Source organism: Ylistrum balloti, unplaced genomic scaffold (assembly GCF_031769215.1).
Source record: "Ylistrum balloti isolate Yb309-2 unplaced genomic scaffold, AGI_CSIRO_Ybal_v1 Utg370050, whole genome shotgun sequence".
Taxonomy (NCBI): Eukaryota; Metazoa; Mollusca; class Bivalvia; order Pectinida; family Pectinidae; genus Ylistrum; species Ylistrum balloti.
Window position 1 is genome coordinate 256,398 of NW_026782103.1, and position 23,426 is coordinate 279,823.

Consider the following 23,426-nt stretch of genomic DNA (forward strand, 5'->3'; position numbering starts at 1 on the left):
TTCAGCACTACAGCAAGGGTTGTGACACTGGATTAAGCATTACTGCCAGGGTTGTGACCCTGGATTCAGAAGGACTGCCAGGGTTGTGACTGTGGATTCAGCACTAATGCTAGGGTTGACCCGGGATTTAGCACTACTGCCAGGGTTGTGACCCTGAATTCAGCACGACCGCCAGGGTTGTGACTGTGGATTCAGCACTACTGCCAGGGTTGTGACACTGGATTCAACACTACTGCTAGGATTGTGACTGTGGATTCAGCACTATTACCAGGGTTGTGACCCTGGATTCAGCACTACTGCTAGGGTTGTGACCGTGTATTCAGCACTACTGCCAGGGTTGTGAATGTGGATTCAGCACTACTGCTAGGGTTGTGACCGTGCACTACTGCCATTCAGCACTACTGCCAGGGTTGTGACACTGGATTCAACACTACCGCTAGGATTGTGACTGTGGATTCAGCACTACTGCCAGGTTTGTGACCCTGGATTCAGTACTACTGCTAGGGTTGTGACTGTGGATTCAACACTACTGTTAGGGTTGTTACCCTGGATTCTGCACTACTGCCAGGGTTGTGACACTGGATTAAGCACTACTGCCAGGGTTGTGACCATGTATTCAGCACTACTGCCAGGGTTGTGACCATGTATTCAGCACTACTGCCAGGGTTGTGACCCTGGATTCAGCACTACTGCCAGGGTTGTGACTGTAGATTCAGCACTACTGCTAGGGTTGACCCTGGATTTAGCACTACTGCCAGGGTTGTGACCCTGGATTAAGCACTACTGCCAGGGTTGTGACTGTGGATTCAGCACTACTGCTAGGGTTGTGACCGTGTATTCAGCAGTACTGCCAGGGTTGTGACTGTGGATTCAGCACTACTGCTAGGGTTGTGACTGTGGATTCAGCACTACTGCCAGGGTTGTGACACTGGATTAAGCACTACTGCCAGGGTTGTGACCATGTATTCAGCACTACTGCCAGGGTTGACCCTGGATTAAGCACTAATGTTAGGGTTGTTACCCTGGATTCTGCACTACTGGCAGGGTTGTGACACTGGATTAAGCACTACTGCCAGGGTTGTGACCATGTATTCAGCACTACTGCCAGGGTTGTGACTGTGGATTCAGCACTACTGCCAGGGTTGTGACCCTGAATTCAGCACGACTGCCAGGGTTGTGACCCTGGATTCAGCACTACTGCCAGGGTTGTGACTGTAGATTCAGCACTACTGCCAGGGTTGTGACACTGGATTAAGCACTACTGCTAGGGTTGTGACTGTGGATTCAGCACTACTGCCAGGGTTGTGACCCTGGATTCAGCACTACTGCCAGGGTTGTGACCGTGTATTCAGCACTACTGCCAGGGTTGTGACCCTGTATTCAGCACTAGCACTCAGCACTACTGCCAGGGTTGTGACACTGGATTCAGCACTACTGCCAGGGTTGTGACCCTGAATTCAGCACTACTGCCAGGGTTGTGACTGTAGATTCAGCACTACTGCTAGGGTTGACCCTGGATTTAGCACTACTGCCAGGGTTGTGACTGTGGATTCAGTGCTAATGACTGGGTTGTGACCCTGGATTCAGCACTACTGCCAGGGTTGTGACCCTGGATTCAGCATTACTGCTAGGGTTGTGACCGTGTATTCAGCAGAACTGCCAGGGTTGGATTCAGCACTAGGGTTGTTACCCTGGATTCAGCACTACTGCCAGGGTTGTGACCCTGGATTCAGCACTACTGCCAGGGTTGTGACCCTGGATTCAGCACTACTGCCAGGGTTGACCCTGGATTAAGCACTAATGTTAGTATTAAGCACTACTGCCAGGGTTCTGACCCTGGATTCAGCACTATTGCCAAGGTTGTGACTGTGGATTCAATACTACTGCCAGGGTTGTGACCCTGAATTAGGCACGACCACCAGGGTTGTGACCCTGGATTCAGCACTACTGCCAGGGTTGTGACCCTGGATTCAGCATTACTGCTAGGGTTGTGACCGTGTATTCAGCAGTACTGCCAGGGTTGTGACTGTGGATTCAGCACTACTGCCTACTGGATTCAGCACTGCCAGGGTTGTGACCCTGGATTAAGCACTACTGCTAGGGTTGTGAGTGTAGATTCAGCACTATTGCTAGGGTTGGCCCTGGATTTAGCACTACTGCCAGGGTTGTGACTGTGGATTCAGCACTACTGCCAGGGTTGTGACCCTGGATTCAGCACTACTGCATTCAGCACTACTGCCAGGGTTGTGACCCTGTGCCAGGGTTGTGATTGGATTCAGCACTACTGCCAGGATTGACCCTGGATTAAGCACTAATGCCAGGGTTGTGACCCTGTATTCAGCACTACTGCCAGGTTTGTGACCATGTATTCAGCACTACTGCCAGGGTTGTGACCCTGGATTAAGCACTACTGCCAGGGTTGTGACCCAGGGTTGTGATGTGGATTCAGCACTACTGCCAGGGTTGTGACTGTTGATTCAGCACTACTGCCAGGGTTGTGACCCTGGATTCAGCACTACTGTAGATTCAGCACTACTGCCAAGGTTGTGACCCTGGATTGAGCACTACTGTTAGGGTTGTGACCCTGGATTAAGCACTACTGCTAGGGTTGTGACCGTGTATTCAGCACTACTGCCAGGGTTGTGACTGTGGATTCAGCACTATTGCCATGGTTGTGACCCTGGATTAAGCACTACTTCCAGGGTTGTGACTGTGGATTCAGCACTACTGCCAGGGTTGTGACTGTGGATTCAGCACTACTGCCAGGGTTGTGACTGTGGATTCAGCACTACTGCCAGGGTTGTGACCCTGGATTGAGCACTACTGCCAGGGTTGTGACTACTGCTAGGGTTGTGACCCTGGATTCAGCACTACTGCCAGGGTTGTGACACTGGATTAAGCACTACTGCCAGGGTTGTGACCCTGGATTCAGCACTACTGCCAAGGTTGTGACTGTGGATTCAATACTACTGCCAGGGTTGTGACCCTGGATTAAGCACTACTGCCAGGGTTGTGACAGGGTTGTGGATTCAGCACTACTGCCAGGGTTGTGACACTGGATTCAGCACACTGCCAGGGTTGTGACCCTGGATTCAGCACTACTGCCAAGGTTGTGACTGTGGATTCAATACTACTGCCAGGGTTGTGACACTGGATTAAGCACTACTGCCAGGGGTTGTGAGCACTACTGCCAGGGTTGTGTGGATTCAACACTACTGCCAGGGTTGTGACCCTGGATTAAGCACTACTGTTAGGGTTGTGACCCTGGATTAAGCACTACTGCTAGGGTTGTGACCGTGTATTCAGCACTACTGCCAGGGTTGTGACCCTGGATTAAGCACTACTGTTAGGGTTGTGACTGTGGATTCAGCACTACTGCCAGGGTTGTGACCCTGGATTCAGCACTACTGCCAGGGTTGTGACTGTGGATTCAGCACTACTGCCAGGGTTGTGACCCTGGATTCAGCACTACTGCCAGGGTTGTGACTGTGGATTCAGCACTACTGCAGGGTTGTGACCTGGATTCAGCACTACTGCCAGACTGTGGATTGTACTTCCAGGGTTGTGACTGGATTCAGCACTACTGCCAGGGTTGTGACTGTGGATTCAGCACTACTGCCAGGGTTGTGACCCTGGATTCAGCACTACTGCCAGGGTTGTGACTGTGGATTCAGCACTACTGCCAGGGTTGTGACTGTGGATTCAGCACTACTGCCAGGGTTGTGACTGTGGATTCAGCACTACTGCCAGGGTTGTGACTGTGGATTCAGCACTACTGCCAGGGTTGTTACCCTGGATTCAGCACTACTTCCAGGGTTGTGACTGGATTCAGCACTACTGCCAGGGTTGTGACCATGTATTCAGCACTACTGCCAGGGTTGTGACCCTGAATTCAGCACGACTGCCAGGGTTGTGACCCTGGATTCAGCACTACTGCCAGGGTTGTGACTGTGGATTCAGCACTACTGCCAGGGTTGTGACTGTGGATTCAATACTACTGCCAGGGTTGTGACCCTGGATTAAGCACTACTGTTAGGGTTGTGACCCTGGATTAAGCACTACTGCTAGGGTTGTGACCGTGTATTCAGCACTACTGCCAGGGTTGTGACTGTGGATTCAGCACTACTGCCAGGGTTGTGGATTCAATACTACTGCTAGGGTTGTTACCCTGGATTCTGCACTACTGGCAGGGTTGTGACACTGGATTAAGCACTACTGCCAGGGTTGTGACCATGTATTCAGCACTACTGCCAGGGTTGTGACCCTGGATTAAGCACTACTGTTAGGGTTGTGACCCTGGATTAAGCACTACTGCTAGGGTTGTGACCGTGTATTCAGCACTACTGCCAGGGTTGTGACCCTGCTACTGCCAGGGTTGTGACTGTGGATTCAGCACTACTGCCAGGGTTGTGACTGTGGATTCAGCACTACTGCCAGGGTTGTGACCCTGGATTGAGCACTACTGCCAGGGTTGTGACTGTAGATTCAGCACTACTGCTAGGGTTGGCCCTGGATTTAGCACTACTGCCAGGGTTGTGACTGTGGATTCAGCACTACTGCCAGGGTACTGCCAGGGTTGTGACCATGTATTCAGCACTACTGCCAGGGTTGTGTCCATGTATTCAGCACTACTGCCAGGGTTGTGACCCTGAATTCAGCACGACCACCAGGGTTGTGACCCTGGATTCAGCACTACTGCCAGGGTTGTGACTGTAGATTCAGCACTACTGCTAGGGTTGACCCTGGATTTAGCACTACTGCCAGGGTTGTGACTGTGGATTCAGCACTACTGCCAGGGTTGACCCTGGATTAAGCACTAATGTTAGGGTTGTTACCCTGGATTCTGCACTACTGCCAGGGTTGTGACACTGGATTAAGCACTACTGCCAGGGTTGTGACTGTGGATTCAGCACTATTGCCATGGTTGTGACCCTGGATTAAGCACTACTTCCAGGGTTGTGACTGTGGATTCAGCACTACTGCCAGGGTTGTTATCCTGGATTCAGCACTACTGCCAGGGTTTTGACCCTGGATTCAGCACTACTGCTAGGGCTGTGACCGTGTATTCAGCACTACTGCCAGGGTTGTGACTGTGGATTCAGCACTACTGCCAGGATTGTTACCCTGGATTCAGCACTAATGACAGGGTTGTGACTGTGAATTCAGCACTACTGCCAGGGTTGTGACACTGGATTAAGCACTACTGCCAGGGTTGTGACTGTGGATTCAGCACTACTGCCAGGGTTGTGACTGTGGATTCAGCACTACTGCCAGGGTTGTTACTCTGGATTCAGCACTACTGCCAGGGTTGTGACTGTGGATTCAGCACTACTGCCAGGGTTGTGACACTGGATTCAACACTATTGCCAGGGTTGTGACGGTGAATTCAGCACTACTGCTAGGGTTGTGATCGTGTATTCATCATCTGTAGAAATATATCCTCATTGAAGAAGGCTCTCATCCAACACTCTGATGACATTCATTCATTAGATCTCTCTGTAATTAGTATGTCATTCATTCTGTAATTCATTCATTCAATTTGTAATTTTGTACCACAATGATGATATCAGTGTTACACAAAGAATGCATGCACACAGTACATGCCTTACACAGTACAGTTGAAATGTCCCACTTCAGAATTTTGTTTGAACTGGGGGCATACTATTTCATAAACACATCTTGTTTATTATGTTTATGAGATGGGTGTAACACACAAAGAATTAAAAATGTCATTTGTAATTTATTGTATTTAACAGTACAATTTTCCTCCGTATATACCAGGTAGAATGCCCAGATTGTGGAGTTACATTATTGCTCTCTATACCATACAGTCCACAAATATCTGTTTATGATCGCCAGAACATGTCCACATTTGGATGACCAGAAATGATCTCGTATCTAACATGATCAATATGGGAACCATTATGGTGAGTTGGAGAAGAACACACACAAGGTCTCATGTATAAGAGGTAACACATAAATTTGGTGAAAATCTGAATACTACCTGAAACTTATTGTGCAGAATGGCATTAAATCGCCAATTGTTTGGCATTTCATGTCACAGTAACTCTTGGATTCCAATGGTTATTGAACCCATGCAATGTCTTGTGTATATAAATCTGCATACTTTGGTGAAAAATCTGACAGCAAAATTGTAAATTTTTGTCATTCAAAGTCCCATAACTCTTGCAAATATATATGGATGACACTGGTTATCAACCTCATGTGAGATCTAATTAAGTTAAACCCATATACAGAATTTGGAGAACATCCGACTACAAATACACAAGTTATTATGCAAGCAGTTATAAAATGGTCACTTTTCAGAATTTAAAAACTCATAACTCCTGCAAATTTTCACCCAATGCATTGATAGCAAACCAATGTAATATGAAGTCATATACTAAACTTGGAGAACATTAAACTACCTATAGAATGGCTATCATATCGGGTTTTTTTTCATTGAAAGTCCCATTACTCTTGTAAATATTGACAGATTTCACAGGCTATCACACCCATGCAAGATGTCATAAACATTAAGTCAAATACCAAATTCAGTGAAAATCTGACAAAAATACACAAGTTATTGTGCAGAATGGGACAGATGGACAGACAAGCTGATTACTGTGGAGCAGCAACATCCTGATGTGGGGCCCTAATAAAACTATACTCGACGTGTAAATTACTGTAATGACCAGATTTTATCAAAATTGCACATAAGTATAGGCACGTACTTAACAGGACAAGACAAGAAATAAAGGAACATAAGGTGCTGTCTCAGATCCTCATCTTCCTTACTAACACTCACATACTTAACAGGACAAGACAAGAAATAAAGGAACATAAGGTGCTGTCTCAGATCCTCATCTTCCTTACTAACACTCACATACTTAACAGGACAAGACAAGAAATAAAGGAACATAAGGTGCTGTCTCAGATCCTCATCTTCCTTACTAACACTCACATACTTAACAGGACAAGACAAGAAATAAACTAAATCAGTTTTACCAGGGTAATTGTTTATTCCAATAATAATGACATGAAATATTTTACTAATAAACAAAACAAACATTTTAAATTTAAACAAAACAAAAATAGCAGATAAATGATCTTACCTGGCTTACAGGTTCACCACATACATTTGGTGGTATTTTAACAGACCAGTATTTAATCTTACCTGGCTTACAGGTTCACCACATACATTTGGTGGTATTTTAACAGACCAGTACTTAATCTTACCTGGCTTACAGGTTCACCACATACATTTGGTGGTATTTTAACAGACCAGTATTTAATCTTACCTGGCTTATAGGTTCACCACATACATTTGGTGGTATTTTAACAGACCAGTATTTAATACTACTATTTTCTAACAGTATCACAATATCTACAAATTGGCATTAACTTCTCTCTCCCTCTGCGTCTCCTTCACTCCTCTCTGTCTCTCCCTCCCTCCCTCTCTCCACCCCCCCTCTCTCTCCCTCCCTGTCTCCCTCTCTCTCTCTCTCTCTCCTCTCTCTGTCTCTCTGTGTGTCTCTCTCTAAATCTCTAAATCCATTTCACAATTCCTTAGAAATCTTTTAACTGTGTGTAGAACATGTAGTCTTCAGGTACTTTTTAAAAAAAATATTAATGTCACAATTCCTTAGAAATCTTTAAATCAAGTGTAGCACATGTAAATTTCACAATCTACATATGACATCTATTTCACACTTTTAAGAAATCTTTTAACTGAGTGTAGAACATATATTCTTCAGATATCTTTAAACAATATCCATATCACACTCTTTGGAAAGTTTTAATTGGTGTCTAAGAGTTTCCAGGTATATAACAGCTATAACAATCCCCAGATTTGTCTCAATAACAACAGTTTCGCAATCTTGGTATCGTCAATGGCTGTGTCGGAGAAGAAGGATCTTGTTTGTTACATAAACATATCACCATAACCAGGTGGTAGTTCATGGTCAGGATCAGGCCTGAAGTTGTAAACAATAATCAGACTAAAGCATTCTGTTCTACATCAAATTCTTTCATAAATGTTGTACATAAGTAACAGCTCTATCATGATAATGATGTGTTCTTTTTTTTACAAACATAAAATCATCAAAATAAAATCAACAATGAATATTTCTGTACTTCTGATTACCCTTGTGTTTAGTTGAAGAAATAAATACTCTTGAGAAATTGGGTCAAGGTCATGCTAATTTCTTCACACTACACCCTATGTAAATCAGAAATGGGAAACAATTTAACATTCAAGATAGAAAAAAAAATTTCAAACTGGTTTTATTATATGAAAATCTTTTCATACATATATTTAATCCACCTGAAAAGAATGCTTTATAATATCAATGATGGAAGCATGCTAAGATTGGGATACTGTAGACATGCATATTAAAAAAGTAGTACTATTTCAGATTTTTTTGCATCAATATATTTGCATCAAAATATTGGCAAAAATTTGAAAACATGCTAACATTTATTTGCACGAAATAAAGTATATTTTCAGTATTTATAAATAATATATCTCTTTATTATGCAAAATTAAGTAGAACTGCCATACTTGTATCTAGAAATGAATACCTCTTGCATGAGCCAAGTCAAGTTCATTTATTAAATATATAATTTTCTTGATTGTATCAAAATGCATAGCAAAATTATAATTTACACAATTCTATGACTACTACTCTTGAAAAAAGTGACAAAATAGAATCCAATGTTATAATGTTGATTCTCATTATAAAATCTACTCTTACCCTGGTCTCTGTCCAGGCCCTCCTGGGGGTCCAAAAGGGTCAAACCTGGCTCCTGGTGGTACAGCTCCCCTTGAAAACAGTATATTTATAGGTGATGCATGCAAAACCAGACTTCCCTCAATACCAATGTATATCTGTCATTATACTTGAAATACTTGATTTATCACCATTATCAGTAATTAATTTATCTACAAGTCCCACGACAAATAACTTTTCTTAATTGTCCCATTAAAATTGGGAAATTTCACTTGCTATATATAAGGAATGTCTCTGTATTTTCTTGTTTTCATAGAAAGTGTCCCGAAGTTTTGAAATGAAGATAAATCACTGATTGTGAACCCATCGACAGGTTTATGAATGATATCCATCCATCAGTCCAGGTCTGACAATAATGTCAACAACAGCTACTTCACATTTCAGGATATGTGTTGTAAGTTTTATCAGTTACTAGTACATATGTACACATCGTTTTTGTTTTGTTTTTAATACAAACAATGCAAGTTATATGTTTCTTTAATTCTATATGTAAACAAATCTCTAAATATGTAAATGTTGTGGAGGTAAGAATATAATGAAATTTAAACATACGGAGGAAGTGGGTGAGGTAATCCAGCGTTTGGGTCGGGTCTCATTCCAGGACGGTTTCCTCGAAATGGGTCAAATCGCATACCACCTCCTCTTCCCAAGGGGTCAAGATCTGCTCTTCCGATTGAGAAAGGGTCGTCAGCATCTGACCTTTAAATCAACAGAACAAAATCTATTTCCTCATCACTTAGAGGTTTAGAGTCATCTCCCTTGAAATTAAATATTCATTAATAGTACTGAGTAGTCCAATGCATTTGTGCATTTCTACCTTGTCAATTTAACAATTAGGTAAATTCAATTATTTTACAAGATTGCAGAGAGAAATTCTTTCGTTAAAAGTCATTAATTTATCGTTTATGTCAAGGTCAAGAAATTGACCATTAGCAATCACTTACCAGTCTGGTGGCCTTTGTGGCATGTGAGGGTGTCGGGGTGGTATTTGCAATGGGTCATAATCCTCCATGTATGACCTTTCCCTTTCCTGTGACTTTCTTTCCTGTGATGATTTTGAGGTGTCAGCTTGACTTGTGGACACACATTTTTTATCACCTTTCAACACTGCATCAAGAATCTCCCTCTTGAATTGTGAACAAAGGACATCCAGGTTTTGGAATGCACTGTAAAATGCCTGAAGATTAGTATGGCGGAGAAATATTTGCCTGTGATCCATCGGTGAAATGATTGTGGGGCTTGTCAGAGTCACAAGGAACTATTCATACTGATGGATAGACAGACGGATGCATACCTTATCTACAAAATTTTGTTTTTATACTATGTTTTGATCATAGACAAAGAATTTTACCTGTAAGCATTAAAATTTACCTCACTTAAAAGCCTAATTTTTTCCCCACAATCAAATAATCATAACTAACCTTTAACCTTACATCCCAATATAAAACTTTACATAAACCATGAATCTAGATCTTTAATATTTTATCCTGCACCTCTTCAATCTACATCTTACACCTGTTAAACTTTTTCAGTTTGTTTGTCCAGTATGAGATCCAAGTCAGTGTTTCTTGATAAAACTTGGATAGGAACATTGGACAACTTTTTTGTCTGGTAATGCTTAAGCAAGGCACCTATATTCAAGATGTCTGCTCTGAAGTTACCAAGGCAACAAGTTATCATACAGAGATATGTGATCATACATCATAATCTATATTCATCATCAAATTGTCAAGGCAACAGTTGATTTCATTTTCCCACTAAAACTGAAAGTAGAACTAGTAAATAAATTAATGTTGTTTTTGTCTTGTCTACCTACTAGTCAATTAAAACATGTTTTAATCCAATAAATATTTTTTCTATATAGTTTATATAAAATCTATAAGTCAGCCAGATGAATTTTGAATCAAATCTTACCATATTTATCTGTCAAAAATCTATTGCATGGTTGTATATACATATATTGCTGTTCAGCAAAATTATGAAATATAAACTTTAATAATTTTTCATTGTCCTGTAACAAGTCCACATCCTAATTTTAGTCAGTGGTAATGTGTTGGCCCAGACTTATTGTCCTGTAACAAGTCCACATCCTAATTTTAGTCAGTGGTAATGTCATGGCCCTGTGGACCTGTTGTCCATTTATAAACCAACATCCTAATTTTAGTCAGTAGTAATGTGCTGGCCCAGACTGATTGTCCTGTAACAAATCCACAACCTAATCTTAGTCAGTGGTAATGTGTTGGCCCAGACTTATTTTCCTGTAACAAGTCCACATCCTAATTTTAGTCAGTGGTAATGTGTTGGCCCAGACTTATTGTCCTGCAACAAGTCCACATCCTAATTTTAGTCAGTGATAATGTGTTGGCCCTGTGGACCTGTTGTCCATTTATAAACCAACATCCTAATTTTAGTCAGTAGTAATGTGTTGGCCCAGACTTATTGTCCTGTAACAAGTCAACATCCTAATTTTAGTCAGTGGTAATGTGTTGGCCCAGACTTATTGTCCTGTAACAAGTCAACATCCTAATTTTAGTCAGTGGTAATGTGTTGGCCCAGACTTATTGTCCTGTAACAAGTCAACATCCTAATTTTAGTCAGTGGTAATGTGTTGGCCCAGACTTATTGTCCTGCAACAAGTCCACATCCTAATTTTAGTCAGTGGTAATGTGTTGGCCCTGTGGACCTGTTGTCCATTTATAAACCAACATCCTAATTTTAGTCAGTAGTAATGTGTTGGCCCAGACTTATTGTCCTGTAACAAGTCAACATCCTAATTTTAGTCAGTGATGATGTGTTGGTCCCTTGGCTTATTGTACTTTGATAAGTCCACAACCTTTTTTTACTTAGCAGTAATGTGTTGGCCCCATGGCCTTATCACAAAACTATCACAAAATTGTGTTCGCACACCATTTCCTTACCATTCAATGAAGAATGTTGTTTATAATTGAATTAAAAAGAGAATGATTTCAATATTCTATTTATTGGGATCAGAAACACATATATTTGTAAGTAGGACCTTACCTACAAAATGAGGCCAGAACTCCAGTGGTAAAGTCTCTAGTTCTGATGTTTAAGTTCACAACACTTTCCTTACCAACATTCTGAAATGTAAAAACATGACAAAATACTTGGCATTCTTTCATTTTTTTTTTCAAACTGTTGTAACTGTTAATTAGATCATAATGATAAATGTTGAACAAAATCCAAGGATGTAAAATTATCAATTCATTTTTCCTTTCAGTGTCAAAACTGAATTTAGCTAGGAAACTAGGGGAACTATAGGTGGATTTTGAGAAGTATTGATAAGTTCTTGAGATAAAATGCCACCCAAATTTACATGTCAAAATCAGACAGCTGCCTGTCAGCCATTTGTTTTATCATTCAGTCTAAAAATATAAGGAACATACATTAAGAATTTAACAAACTGCCATCTACTACCTATTAAGAAATGCCAATAGCAAGTTTTCAACTCTCAAAATCTAAGATGCTTCCTGTCAATTAATTTTTTTTTTTTTTTTCCAATTGTCTAAAGACCAAGGATTCATTTTCAAATAATGAAATCCATCATTTTTCATGAAATACTGGCACAAGTAATGTTTTGGGATAGCTGGCAATTGATTGACCATAGATTATATACAGTATCAATGGTCCAGCATCTGAAGCAGAATGGATGGTCATGAATCAGAACATTCCCAAGTTACATACACCATAAATATTCAGTTGTAAGTCATGCTCATCAGCGCAAGGTAAAGAGAAACAAACTTGTGATTATCACAACTTAATGGAACAAACCATGAAATTAACAAGCAGGTCACTGTCGATCCTGATGACCTTGAGCATGTATACCGTTGACGGCTCACCCTCTCGTCGGTACCTCATTGTGTAAAGGTCCTGATTCTCGTTCCATCCAGAAGGCAGTAACTCTGTTTGACTGTCTTTGTCTGATGTCTGAAAGTAGATTTTAAATCTTAAAATATGGTACACATGATTATAACACGATCATTATTTTATTGATGTATTTTAATGAGGATCTTACAGACATGTATAAACCATGTATCTTCTATATCATGGGTTCATAAAAGATTTCATCATTTCAAAAATATAATGAAAACCATAGATTCAATTACTCATGAAGTACCCAGCTCATAACAATCACTCCCAGAATAATGCTTTGTTATTTTGTTTACAATCAGAACAGACGGACCCATCCCATTCATTACATAGCGACAGCATCTAATGCTCCCTATTTTTTTCCAATTTCTGGCTAAACGAAGCAATGGCAACCAACCGTTTCGCCAAGTCCAATACATTTGTATCCATTAGACACGAGACTCCAGTGAAGTGTGGTAATGATTGCATCTTGAGACGACTTCAACTGATCTCTGACGCTGCAAAACAGTAGCTCCTGTCCGGGGGCAGCCATGACAGTTTCTTTTCGTATGATACTCTCTAAATTAGCCCTTATGAGATGTCGCAGAATTTTGTCTTTTATAAGTTTTCCTCAGATTAAAAGAGGGGGAAATGAGACTTACGTGTTTTTTTTGCATATCAGTTTTTAAATCAACCTACTCAATCAGGCAAAACCCATCGATAGAGAATATTTTGTAGTATTTTATCTCGGACGCGAAAGAGCTCTACATTTCTCGGTTATAACCGAAACAAGGAAGAACATTTACAGGATCGAGCAGAATCGGGCAGGATCGGACAAGAATAGTGCCGTTTCAATTATTTTTTATGAATTTCTTTTGCATTGATATCATCATATGGTACACATTATGAATAGGTTTTACGGAATAATGAAGACGTATTACATAAAACACTCATGTATGTTTTGGTCGCGCAAGACTGAAAGACAATTTACAGGATCGGGCAGAATCGGGCGGTTTATATGTAGAATTTGGGCATTAAATTGTTCTTACTGTAAATATTTTGTTTTTAAATGATCATTATTCAAATATTCAAGTTTCAAATTGACCAAAAATGGCGAAAATACTGTATTTTTCTTGCAGAACGTACTGTGCCGCGCAAGACCGAAAGACGATTAACAGGATCGGGCAAAATCGGGGTAGAATAGTGCCGTTTTATTCATTTTAGTGAATTACTTTTGCATTAATACCATCATATGTTAAACATTATGATCATTTTTAAGGAAAAATGAAGACGTATTACATAAAACACTCATATCTGTTTCGGTCGCGCAAAACCGGAAGACAATTTGCAGGAAAATTTGAAAACAATTTTTTTTTTCAATTTTGATTTTTCTTGAAAATTTCTTTAACACATCGATGCAGAACGTCCTTCCGATGAATTTAGTGTTTTCAGTTCTTCTGAAACCTTAGCCATTTCCGCTGTACGCCATTTTGAAAATTTCCTTTGATCTTGTAAAAATGCCGACAAATAGGAAAAACTCGTTCTAGATCAATATTGATGGGCTATATTTTATCAAATTGTTTCTGAGAAGATTTCCCCAGATGTCTTCTACCATTTAGTGACATATTCAAATTCATCGGAAAAACAAAATGGCCGCCATGACGTCATATCCGATTTTACCTAAAATGCCGTAACTCAAGAACTTTATCAGCTAGTGACCTCAGTTTTAATCATATTATGTAAAATAATAAGAAAACACTTTTCACAGGAAAAAAACTGGGATCAAAGGTCAACTTCCGGTCTTCCGGTCAAAGTTCAAAAGTGTTATTTTAAGTTACAAAATTTGACAAACTTCTTCTCAAGTTCTGCAAAGCCTTGAGTCTTGATATTTCATACATTGTTAAGCTGCCCAAAGTCTTCACCTTTGGACATACATATTCTGTGGACATTTCCTGTCGAGTGATATAAGAGAAACGTACCTCAAAATTCAACTTCCGGTTTGCGTTAGGGGGTCAAAGTTGAAAATTGCTATTAAGGGTACCAATCTTTGAAAAACTTCTTCTCAAGTTCTGAAATGCCTAGAGGCTCTATATTTCACATACATGAAGCATATGTAACTGGCAACGATATTTGATAATATAAATGACCTTGACCCACCTTCAAGGTCACAGATGTCAATTAACTAAAAATCGTTAAACGACAGTTTCTCACATTCTAGAAGGCACACAAAAATGAAAATTGATTATAAATCTTCTGTGGACACTTCCTATTGATTGTCATAAGAAAAACTTCCTTAAAATTTCAACTTCCGGTTTTTGGTAAGGCACAAACTTGGAAAGAGCTATTTAGGGTACCAATCTTTGAAAAACTTCTTTTCAAGTTCTGGAAGGCCTAGAGGCTTGATATTTCATGTACAAGAAGGATCTGTAACCGACAACAAAGTTTGATAATATAAATGACCTTGACCCACTTTCAAGGTCACAGATGTCAATTAACTAAAAATCGTTAAATGAAAGTTTCTCAATTTCTAGAAGGCATACAATGATGAAAATTGATTATAAACCTTCTGTGGAGACTTCCTAGTGATTGTCATAAGGAAAACTTCCCTCAAAATGTCGACTTCCGGTTTCCCAAAGGTGTCAAAGTTCAAACATACAAAATAGGGTACCAGTGTTCAACAATTTTCTTGTCAAGTCTCAGAAGGTCTAGAGAACTAATATTGGTGATATATTGATTATCAGATGTTACATTATAAGGCTTGCAAATATGAATAACCTTGACCGACATTCAAGGTCACAGGGGTCAAATATGTTTGAACCTTTAAAAAGTGTATTTCTTCGTTATTATGTAGTTTTATCTCCTTAACGTTTCAAGATTCAAAGTTCATCTTTGGATATGTTGTAGAGACTATCAAACAAGGAATCTTTCTCATATATTCTTATCAGGATAAATGTCAACTTCCGGTCAACTTGTCGCCAAAGAAGTGAAAAGCCCGCAAAATTGTTAACAACAATTTCTAGTTTTTTTGGTTTTTTTTTAGCTTAACGTCCTTGTTCCGGTTATAACCGAGCCTAGGACACTAAGGGGGAGGGGGCTGGTAGGGCCGAGGCATTAGGGTGTGCAATTTCGCTTTTTAGTAATCACCAAACAGGTCTAATATGGGGAGGAAAGATCTGACTAAATCTATACCCTAACGTCTAAAAAAAAAAAAAAAAAACTGGGGAAATTTTGGACTGTCACAGAAACGCCTAGTCCTACTCTAGTCTCACTTTATATTTCCCTATCATAAACCTATGCTCTGTGGCGGCTAGCAATTAGCCTCCAGCAGAGGTTCTTGAACGTGCACGGCGTGACTCACTGTACACCGGGCGTATGGGAAAGTCGGAAATTGGAAAATAGGTTTAGCTTGTTAGCTGGTGTAGGTTTGTTATTTTTAGATGGGATTACTAGCCACCATTTGACAAGGTTAGTCATGCTGGTCTAGAGTGGATTTTAAAAGTGGGGAACTGTGTTATTAAGTTCAGTTATGAGAGTGGATGTGATGGGGTGATGTAAAGAATGTGCTGGAATTGGGTTAGCGTAGATTTTTGGGATTAGTGGGAATTAATGAGAATTATTATACAAACGATGTCGTTCGGGAGACTGTAGATTACTGTGTATAATCGTCTACATGTCTACCCTACAAGAGCAGGGATTTGTATATTAGAAGGTGGACGGAAGAGTGGAAGAGATTTTGTAAAGGTTGTTGGCTTTGGGTCTCGGCCCAGTGTATGTTGTATTTATGTAGGTGATGTTTTTGTGTATATATGTGGTGTTGTGGGTATGGTTACTTAAAAAAAAAGACAGGGCGGGGGGGGGGGGGGGGGGGGAATCTTACTGTTTTTCTACAGTGTCCCCTGCTAAGGGATGTGGTGTGTGTTATTGGCATGTATTAAAGGGTATTGTTGGTATGTGTGACAACCCATTCTCGTGTGGCATTCATTTTATTAAAATTGGGATGAAACCATAAAAGAGCAAAAACAGATAGACGGAAATGCTTCCAATATAGTGTATATTTTCGCATCATGAAAAATTCATCTCTACCGTTGACATCAATTTGATCATAGACGAAATGTTATTGCAACAATCTGGAAAATACACAAGAAACAATGCAACCATTGTCATGAAATAACAAACTGACAGGTGTCATAATGGAAAAAATACTCTCAACAAGCAGAAAACAAATGACGGCAATTAGAAACCATTGACAGTTGCAATGAAGCGTGACAGTTTTCATACAATGATCACTCCATCGGTAAATAAACAAAAGAATCAACCCTGATTGGTTGAATGAAAATATCAGCAAAATGTAGGTGGAGCCTAGAGCTGTCGATCACGCTCGTCAGCCATGGCGGTAACAGAGAATTACGGAATAATAACTAGCGTCTAATAGGTAATTAAAGACTGCAAAGATTGAAGAAATCATGACTTGAATTGAGATCGGAATGGTTTTAGTTCCATTCAACACCCGAAAAACTAGTGTAATATTGATAATAACTGTCTTTCGGTGTCTTTTCGGTAATTCTGTTGTCTTTTCGGTAAATGGCTGTCTTTTCGGTAATTCGTCGTAGCGGGATCGGACGTCTCTATTTTTCCTGCCCGATCCTGTGAATAGTCTGACCCTATGTTTCCCAATATGGCTGCGCCCATGAGCGGATCACGTTCCCTGAGAACATACTTGATCCAATTCGCTAATCAGCACACTGATTTTAGGATTGCGGTAGGTTTGATTATTCTTGGTGTTTTATTTAAGTAGACGACTGATTAAATTTGAGTAATAATGGTTACAGTTTGTTTCTCTTTCCCCGAAGAAGCATATGATTTCATCATCATGCCTACACCAAGTTGGGAACAACAACGTAAATATGTATCAGAATCTGTATCTTCTGGCATATTATCAACTGGAAAGAGAAGGTCATTAAGTTATTTACCATATTTGTGAGATTTTCAGATGTCCACAGTGGCTGAATTGGCTTTTCCGTCCGAAAGTTGTGAAGTTAAGATATCGATTACAAAGTGTATGTTTTAACACTGACACGTGTGTAACACCAGCTGTTGTTTTTTTTTCTGTGATTCGTCCTAAACATTGTTTGTAAGAAGGCCCACAAATCTGTGTGTCAAATACATCCCTTTTCCCTGTGTGGCTTACAAGTACTAGAGCATCAGAAAATCTCATTATAGAGGCAGATTTGGCTACATAGTCAAATCTGACAATACATATACAGTAAAACCTCGATCTATCGCCATCCGTTAAACCGCCACCTTCGCCTATCGCCATATTTCTTTGTGGAACAAATTTCCCCCTATTAAATGCCCTCGTTTAACCACCAGACTCGCATACCGGCATATCATCTTGAGAACAAATGTGCTAAATCCCCTTATGGAGCCCCTGGTAACTATCGCCACAACTCTCGATCGATTCTAAAAATAGAACACTGTGTTTACTGTGCTACCCAAATCAGGCACATGCAAGTTTATGTAGCGTGCTCAGTAGTGTACAGTGTCGATGTTGTCATACAGGTAAGTACTTGTGATATTTGGAAGTTGAATAAGACTCACATTATTACGTATGTGCATGTCTTTATTATGTTTCTATATCACAATATTCACCGTCTTAGTTTCAAATTTGAATTCAATATGAATATATCTACTATGCCTAAAAGAAAACGTATCCTTTTGGACTTTGATCAGAAATCCAAGATCTTAGAATATGTAAAGATTAAGCCCAAGGCATCCCGTCAGGAAATAGCAAACCATTTTACTGCGTAGTGGGATATCCCTATAAAAAGAAGAACTATTGGCGACATTATCATGAAAAAGGAAGATATTGTCGATAATGACGATACAGGAACTCCTCCCAGAAAACGTCATCGTACGGGGCAGCACATTGAAATGTAACATGCTTTATTTCTATGGTTTACAAGTGCTCGATCACAAAACATTCCAATTACGCACAAACTTTTAAAAATAAAAGCCGAACGTTTTGGTGATGACTTGGGAGTAACCGATTTCCTTAGATTTAAGGCAAGACATGGGATTTCGTCCCACGTTATTTCTGGTGAAAGTGCGGGTATTGATCCTGATTTAATTAGAGATGGACATCAGAAAGCCCTAATGAAAAGCCAGAAATGAAAGACATTTTTAACGTAGACGAAACAGGTTTATTTTACCGTATGTTACGACATGACAAATTTACTTGCCCGTGTGCAAAATAACCTCGATATAGACCCAGATATGAGACTGACTGTACGACAGTTTATAGACATGGACAAAAACATGGAGAATTCGGAAATACTGACAGACGTCAATATCATTGACACCGTACAGTCAACTCAGGACACGGACGAAGATGACAGACTATCAGACAAAGACATTGAGGTAATTCGGGCTCCTCCATCAGACAGAGAGGCCAAAGACGGGTTAGAGACCGTATTACGCTACCTGGAGAGCTCCAGCTTGGCAACAGAGTCGGACATTGGAGCATGCCTGTCTCTGCAAAAAACTGTGGATCGGATCACCACAGAAACGTTGATTCAGCGGCTGATACACAGTTTTTTCCAGAGACTCACAAGTAAGTGATACATGATCCAATGTACGACAATGTTTCATGGTTGCACCAGGATACAGGTTATAGATCTGACATTTATATATTGTGACTGTCATTGACGAATGACGTAACTTAGGCCTAATTATATATTATATATTGTACCCTAGCACGGACGTGCTTTTCATATACATTGTTTCGATTTATAGTGTTTCAATAAACACTTTCTGTATACTGTATATTGATGTTTGTCATTTTGTTAACATTTTACTTATGAAAGATCACCTGATGATCAGCTCCCTTGTTAAACCACCACCCTCGATATACCGCCAAAAATGGACTGGAACGGAAGGTGGCGTTTTAACGAGGTTTTACTGTATATGGCAAAATGTAAACATCCGTTCTTTTATGTAGATCAGAAAAATGGGTGACAATTCATGTAAGTCATTGAAATGAATGTTTTTGGCATGTTTCAGTTGATTTATTGAAATTTCAATGTTACATACATTCAGTATCCACATACACTCACAATCTAGAAACAAACTCTTATAGCGAGTCCATCCATCATTCACACATTTTGTAATCTGCAGATAAGCATCCCTTTGGTGCAGATTCGAGCCACAGGTGTGCTTTCAGCACAATGTCTCCGTGCAAAAAAATATAACCCAGAATGAATGTGAAAGCAAGTGAAATATGTATTTTAGTGATGAATTAAGGAAATTTTATGTCTCTCCATCAGAACTTGTGGATAAAGGGATGCAAGTAACAAAAAAAGCAACAATAAAATTTAACCAACTGACCGGAAATGGTATACTATGACAAAAAACATTTGTTTTACCAACTGGTTTGCCGGTGCTCCAGTACCTGCATAAGGTAAAGGTCAGGTGGTATTGCTGGTGGCAAACCCTCAGCCTCCTTATTCCTTTTCATCTTCCATTACTGAGTTGGGTTTGTCTTGAAACATTTCTGTATTGCTGCAGAGTTCATAAATCTTGGTTTGTTGGCATCTTTATGACGCAGTCTTTGTTTCTTGATTTCTAGATACAAGTTCTGAACATCACTGCTTTCTGTTGGATATTTGTCAGAATCGGATTGGAGGTGATATTGTTCAATATTCTGATGTTGATCATACAAGTGAGATGTATTCTGAATTTTTAGTCCTTGCAGAGCAGTGATGTAGGATGCGTTTGATGAAGTATAGGGATGAACTGTCATTTTTACCTTTTTTATTGTTACAGAGTTATTGCCCTTTTTTTATTTTTTTTGTCAATGAACATAGCTTTGCTTGCATTAAAACTAGGATAATAAAACTTAGTGTATACATTGGTCTTACTAAGAAAATGTACTGTATACCAAATTCAAGGCCTGCATCTTCTTAATTACAGAATTATTGCGCTTTGGTAAAATTTTGTTTCTAATAAAGTCATTTTCGGGAGCATTTATTACTTTCACTGATACTCTTGTTGCCTTTGATTTTATCATTATGAGTTTGGACAAAATTGTGACATCTGTGTAGGAAAATAATGGTGTTGTGTTTGTACAGTACAATGACTCTGGTTTCACACTAAGTATGTAGCACTTGATACTCCAGTGGTTACAAACACTTTTGCTCTTTGTACCCCTGGAACCGTCCTTGATACTCCAGGGGTTACAATCATGTTCGCTCTCTACACCCCTGGAACCGTCCTTGGTACTCCAGGGGTTACCATCATGTTCGCTCTCTACACCCCAGGAACCATCCTCGATACTCCAGGGATTATAATCATGTTCCCTCTCTACACCCCAGGTTGGAACATGTAACGGCAAAGATGAAGCCACAAGTGAAGTAATTTGATTGGTTTCGGGAGAAAAAACTGATCAATCACAGGCTGGTATACTCCTTTCGAAGATTACAAAGGAGTGACACCCAACTTCAAAGTCATTACAATATATGTCAATGACCTCAAGATTCTTTATATAAATCAAAGTATCAAACTAGTCATTTCATCTAGTCCACAAGGTGTTTCACATAGAATGATAATTTTTGCCATGACATTTTCCATGGGAATAGAGAGCGAAAGTGATTGTAACCCCTGGAGTATCGAGGATGGTTCCAGGGGTACAGACAGAGAAAGTGATCGTAACCCCTGGAGTATCGAGGATGGTTCCATGGGAATAGAGAGCGAAAGTGATCGTAACCCCTGGAGTATCGAGGATGGTTCCAGGGGTAAAGAGAGAGAAAGTGATCGTAACCCCTGGAGTATCGAGGATGGTTCCATGGGAATAGAGAGCGAAAGTGATTGTAACCCCTGGAGTATCGAGGATGGTTCCAGGGGTACAGAGAGTGAAAGTGATTTTAACCACGAGAGTATCGAGGATGGTTCCAGGGGTATAGAGAGCGAAAGTGGTTGTTACACATGGAGTATCGAGGATGGTTCCAGGGGTACAGAGAGTGAAAGTGATTGTAACCCCTGGAGTATCGAGGATGCAAAACCCATCACAATTTAACACCCATGCGATTCAATGCTCAAAAATTTTTCTTCCTTGTTGTTACATGTAGAATATATTGCTATACAGATTAAACCTTGTAATATATTGTGAAGTTGACAACTGATAATAAATGACTTGTACATCAATATTTTGTCACTTAAGTCTGCTTTATATCTCTCTTTTTTAACACAGGAGTTCAAGGCCTTGATTGACTTGTTCCATGCTGATATCCAATGGCAAGAAAAAGATATTCATGTTAATGTATGTCATTATAGTGGGAATGTAGTTGAGTGTTATCAGTGATATGTCATTCTACTAGTATTATAGTGGGAATGTAGTTGAGTGTTATCAGTGATATGTCATTCTACTTGTATTATAGTGGGAATGTAGTTGAGTGTTATCAGTGATATGTCATTCTACTTGTATTATAGTGGGAATGTAGTTGAGTGTTATCAGTGATATGTCATTCTACTTGTATTATACTGGGAATGTAGTTGAGTGTTATCAGTGATATGTCATTCTACTGGTATTATAGTGGGAATGTAGTTGAGTGTTATCAGTGATATGTCATTCTACTTGTATTATAGTGGGAATGTAGTTAAGTCTGCCATGTACTTATAAAGAGAAACCTCTAATTGTGGGATCTGATTTTAGGTCATAAAGAATGAGTAATGTGGTTTCATTTGGCTTCATTATTTTCACTGTGATTACATTGTTCCCTCAAAATCATCAAAAATGAATTATCTACAAAAATGAATGATTGTGCAGTTTTTTTGAAATCGAGGAACATTAATATTATTGGAAATCACTAAAATTTGATGAATACTTTATTTTGTAAACTTACCTTTTTTGATATATTCATGAATACATGATGTAATGAATGCTTATCTAGAAAAGACTTCAAATTAAAAATGATGAGCTAGTAGAGACCTAGACTCTCCAAGACTCCATCTAGAGTTGTTTTTGTGAAAGTCATAGTGAGGGATCTTAAATTGTGATTCAGTCTCCTTGCATATTAGCATGAAAATAAATCCCATCAATAAGTGATTTACAGTACATTATTTAGTTGATTTTGAATTTGTACTTTTTTATTTCAACAGAACCCTTATTTATTAGTGAAGATGTACTCTGAGGAGAGTGTGAGAAAAATTGGAAGTCGGTCTGTTTTGATAAAGTAAGTGTATCAATAAATCATACAATCAATATATTATGAACCTACATATAAAATTTAAGAAAGGTCCACTGGCAACTCTCAAGAAATAGCAAGAAAAGAACAAACAATGAGGATACTGATTTAGAAATCACTTCAGGGAAAAGGGATGAGGTGTTCCAAATAGCAAGCATTGAGGATACTGATTTAGAAATCACTTCAGGGAAAAGGAATGAGGTGTTCCAAATAGCAAGCATTGAGGATACTGATTTAGAAATCACTTCAGGGAAAAGGGATGAGGTGTTCCAAATAGCAAGCATTGAGGATACTGATTTAGAAATCACTTCAGGGAAAAGTTTGATGAGGTGTTCCAAATAGCAAGCATTGAGGATACTGATTTAGAAATCACTTCAGGGAAAAAGGATGAGGTGTTCCAAATAGCAAGCATTGATTTAAGGATGAGGTGTTCCAAATAGCAAGCATTGTGGATACTGATTTAGAAATCACTTCAGGGAAAAGGGATGAGGTGTTCCAAATAGCAAGCATTGAGGATACTGATTTA

General features: G+C 39.6%; 2 protein-coding genes across 2 annotated transcripts in view; one reads left to right on the forward strand and one right to left on the reverse strand.

Annotated features, from left to right (window-relative positions):
- Positions 1-7,484: 7,484 nt before the first annotated feature.
- Positions 7,485-13,349, reverse strand: LOC132549227 (proteasome inhibitor PI31 subunit-like). The gene is made up of 7 exons (XM_060213142.1): positions 13,081-13,349; positions 12,585-12,740; positions 11,814-11,893; positions 9,737-9,958; positions 9,345-9,491; positions 8,757-8,825; positions 7,485-7,976 (listed from the first exon to the last, which is right to left on the reverse strand). The coding sequence occupies exons 1-7, from the start codon at positions 13,213-13,215 to the stop codon at positions 7,925-7,927; spliced, it is 861 nt and encodes a 286-aa protein (XP_060069125.1). The 5' UTR covers positions 13,216-13,349; the 3' UTR covers positions 7,485-7,924.
- Positions 13,350-17,337: 3,988 nt separating this feature from the next.
- The window catches only part of LOC132549216 (tRNA (guanine(10)-N2)-methyltransferase homolog), a 53,077-nt gene continuing 46,988 nt past the window's right edge, over positions 17,338-23,426 (forward strand). Inside the window, exons 1-3 of the mRNA XM_060213133.1 lie at positions 17,338-17,421; positions 21,907-21,975; positions 22,815-22,888. Coding sequence (XP_060069116.1) covers positions 17,338-17,421; positions 21,907-21,975; positions 22,815-22,888 — 227 coding nt within the window. The remainder of the gene's footprint in view (positions 17,422-21,906; positions 21,976-22,814; positions 22,889-23,426) is intronic.

Bases quoted from the DNA above. Each gene is read 5' to 3' on its own strand.
- LOC132549227 (XM_060213142.1), bottom strand. From the start codon at position 13,215: ATGGCTGCCCCCGGACAGGAGCTACTGTTTTGCAGCGTCAGAGATCAG. The intron at 9,959-11,813 runs GTAAGGTCCTAC...GGCATTTTACAG, and splicing joins GTTCTGGCCTCATTTTGTAG to TGCATTCCAAAACCTGGATG. The intron at 8,826-9,344 runs GTATGTTTAAAT...ACTGTTTTCAAG, and splicing joins TTACCTCACCCACTTCCTCC to GGGAGCTGTACCACCAGGAG.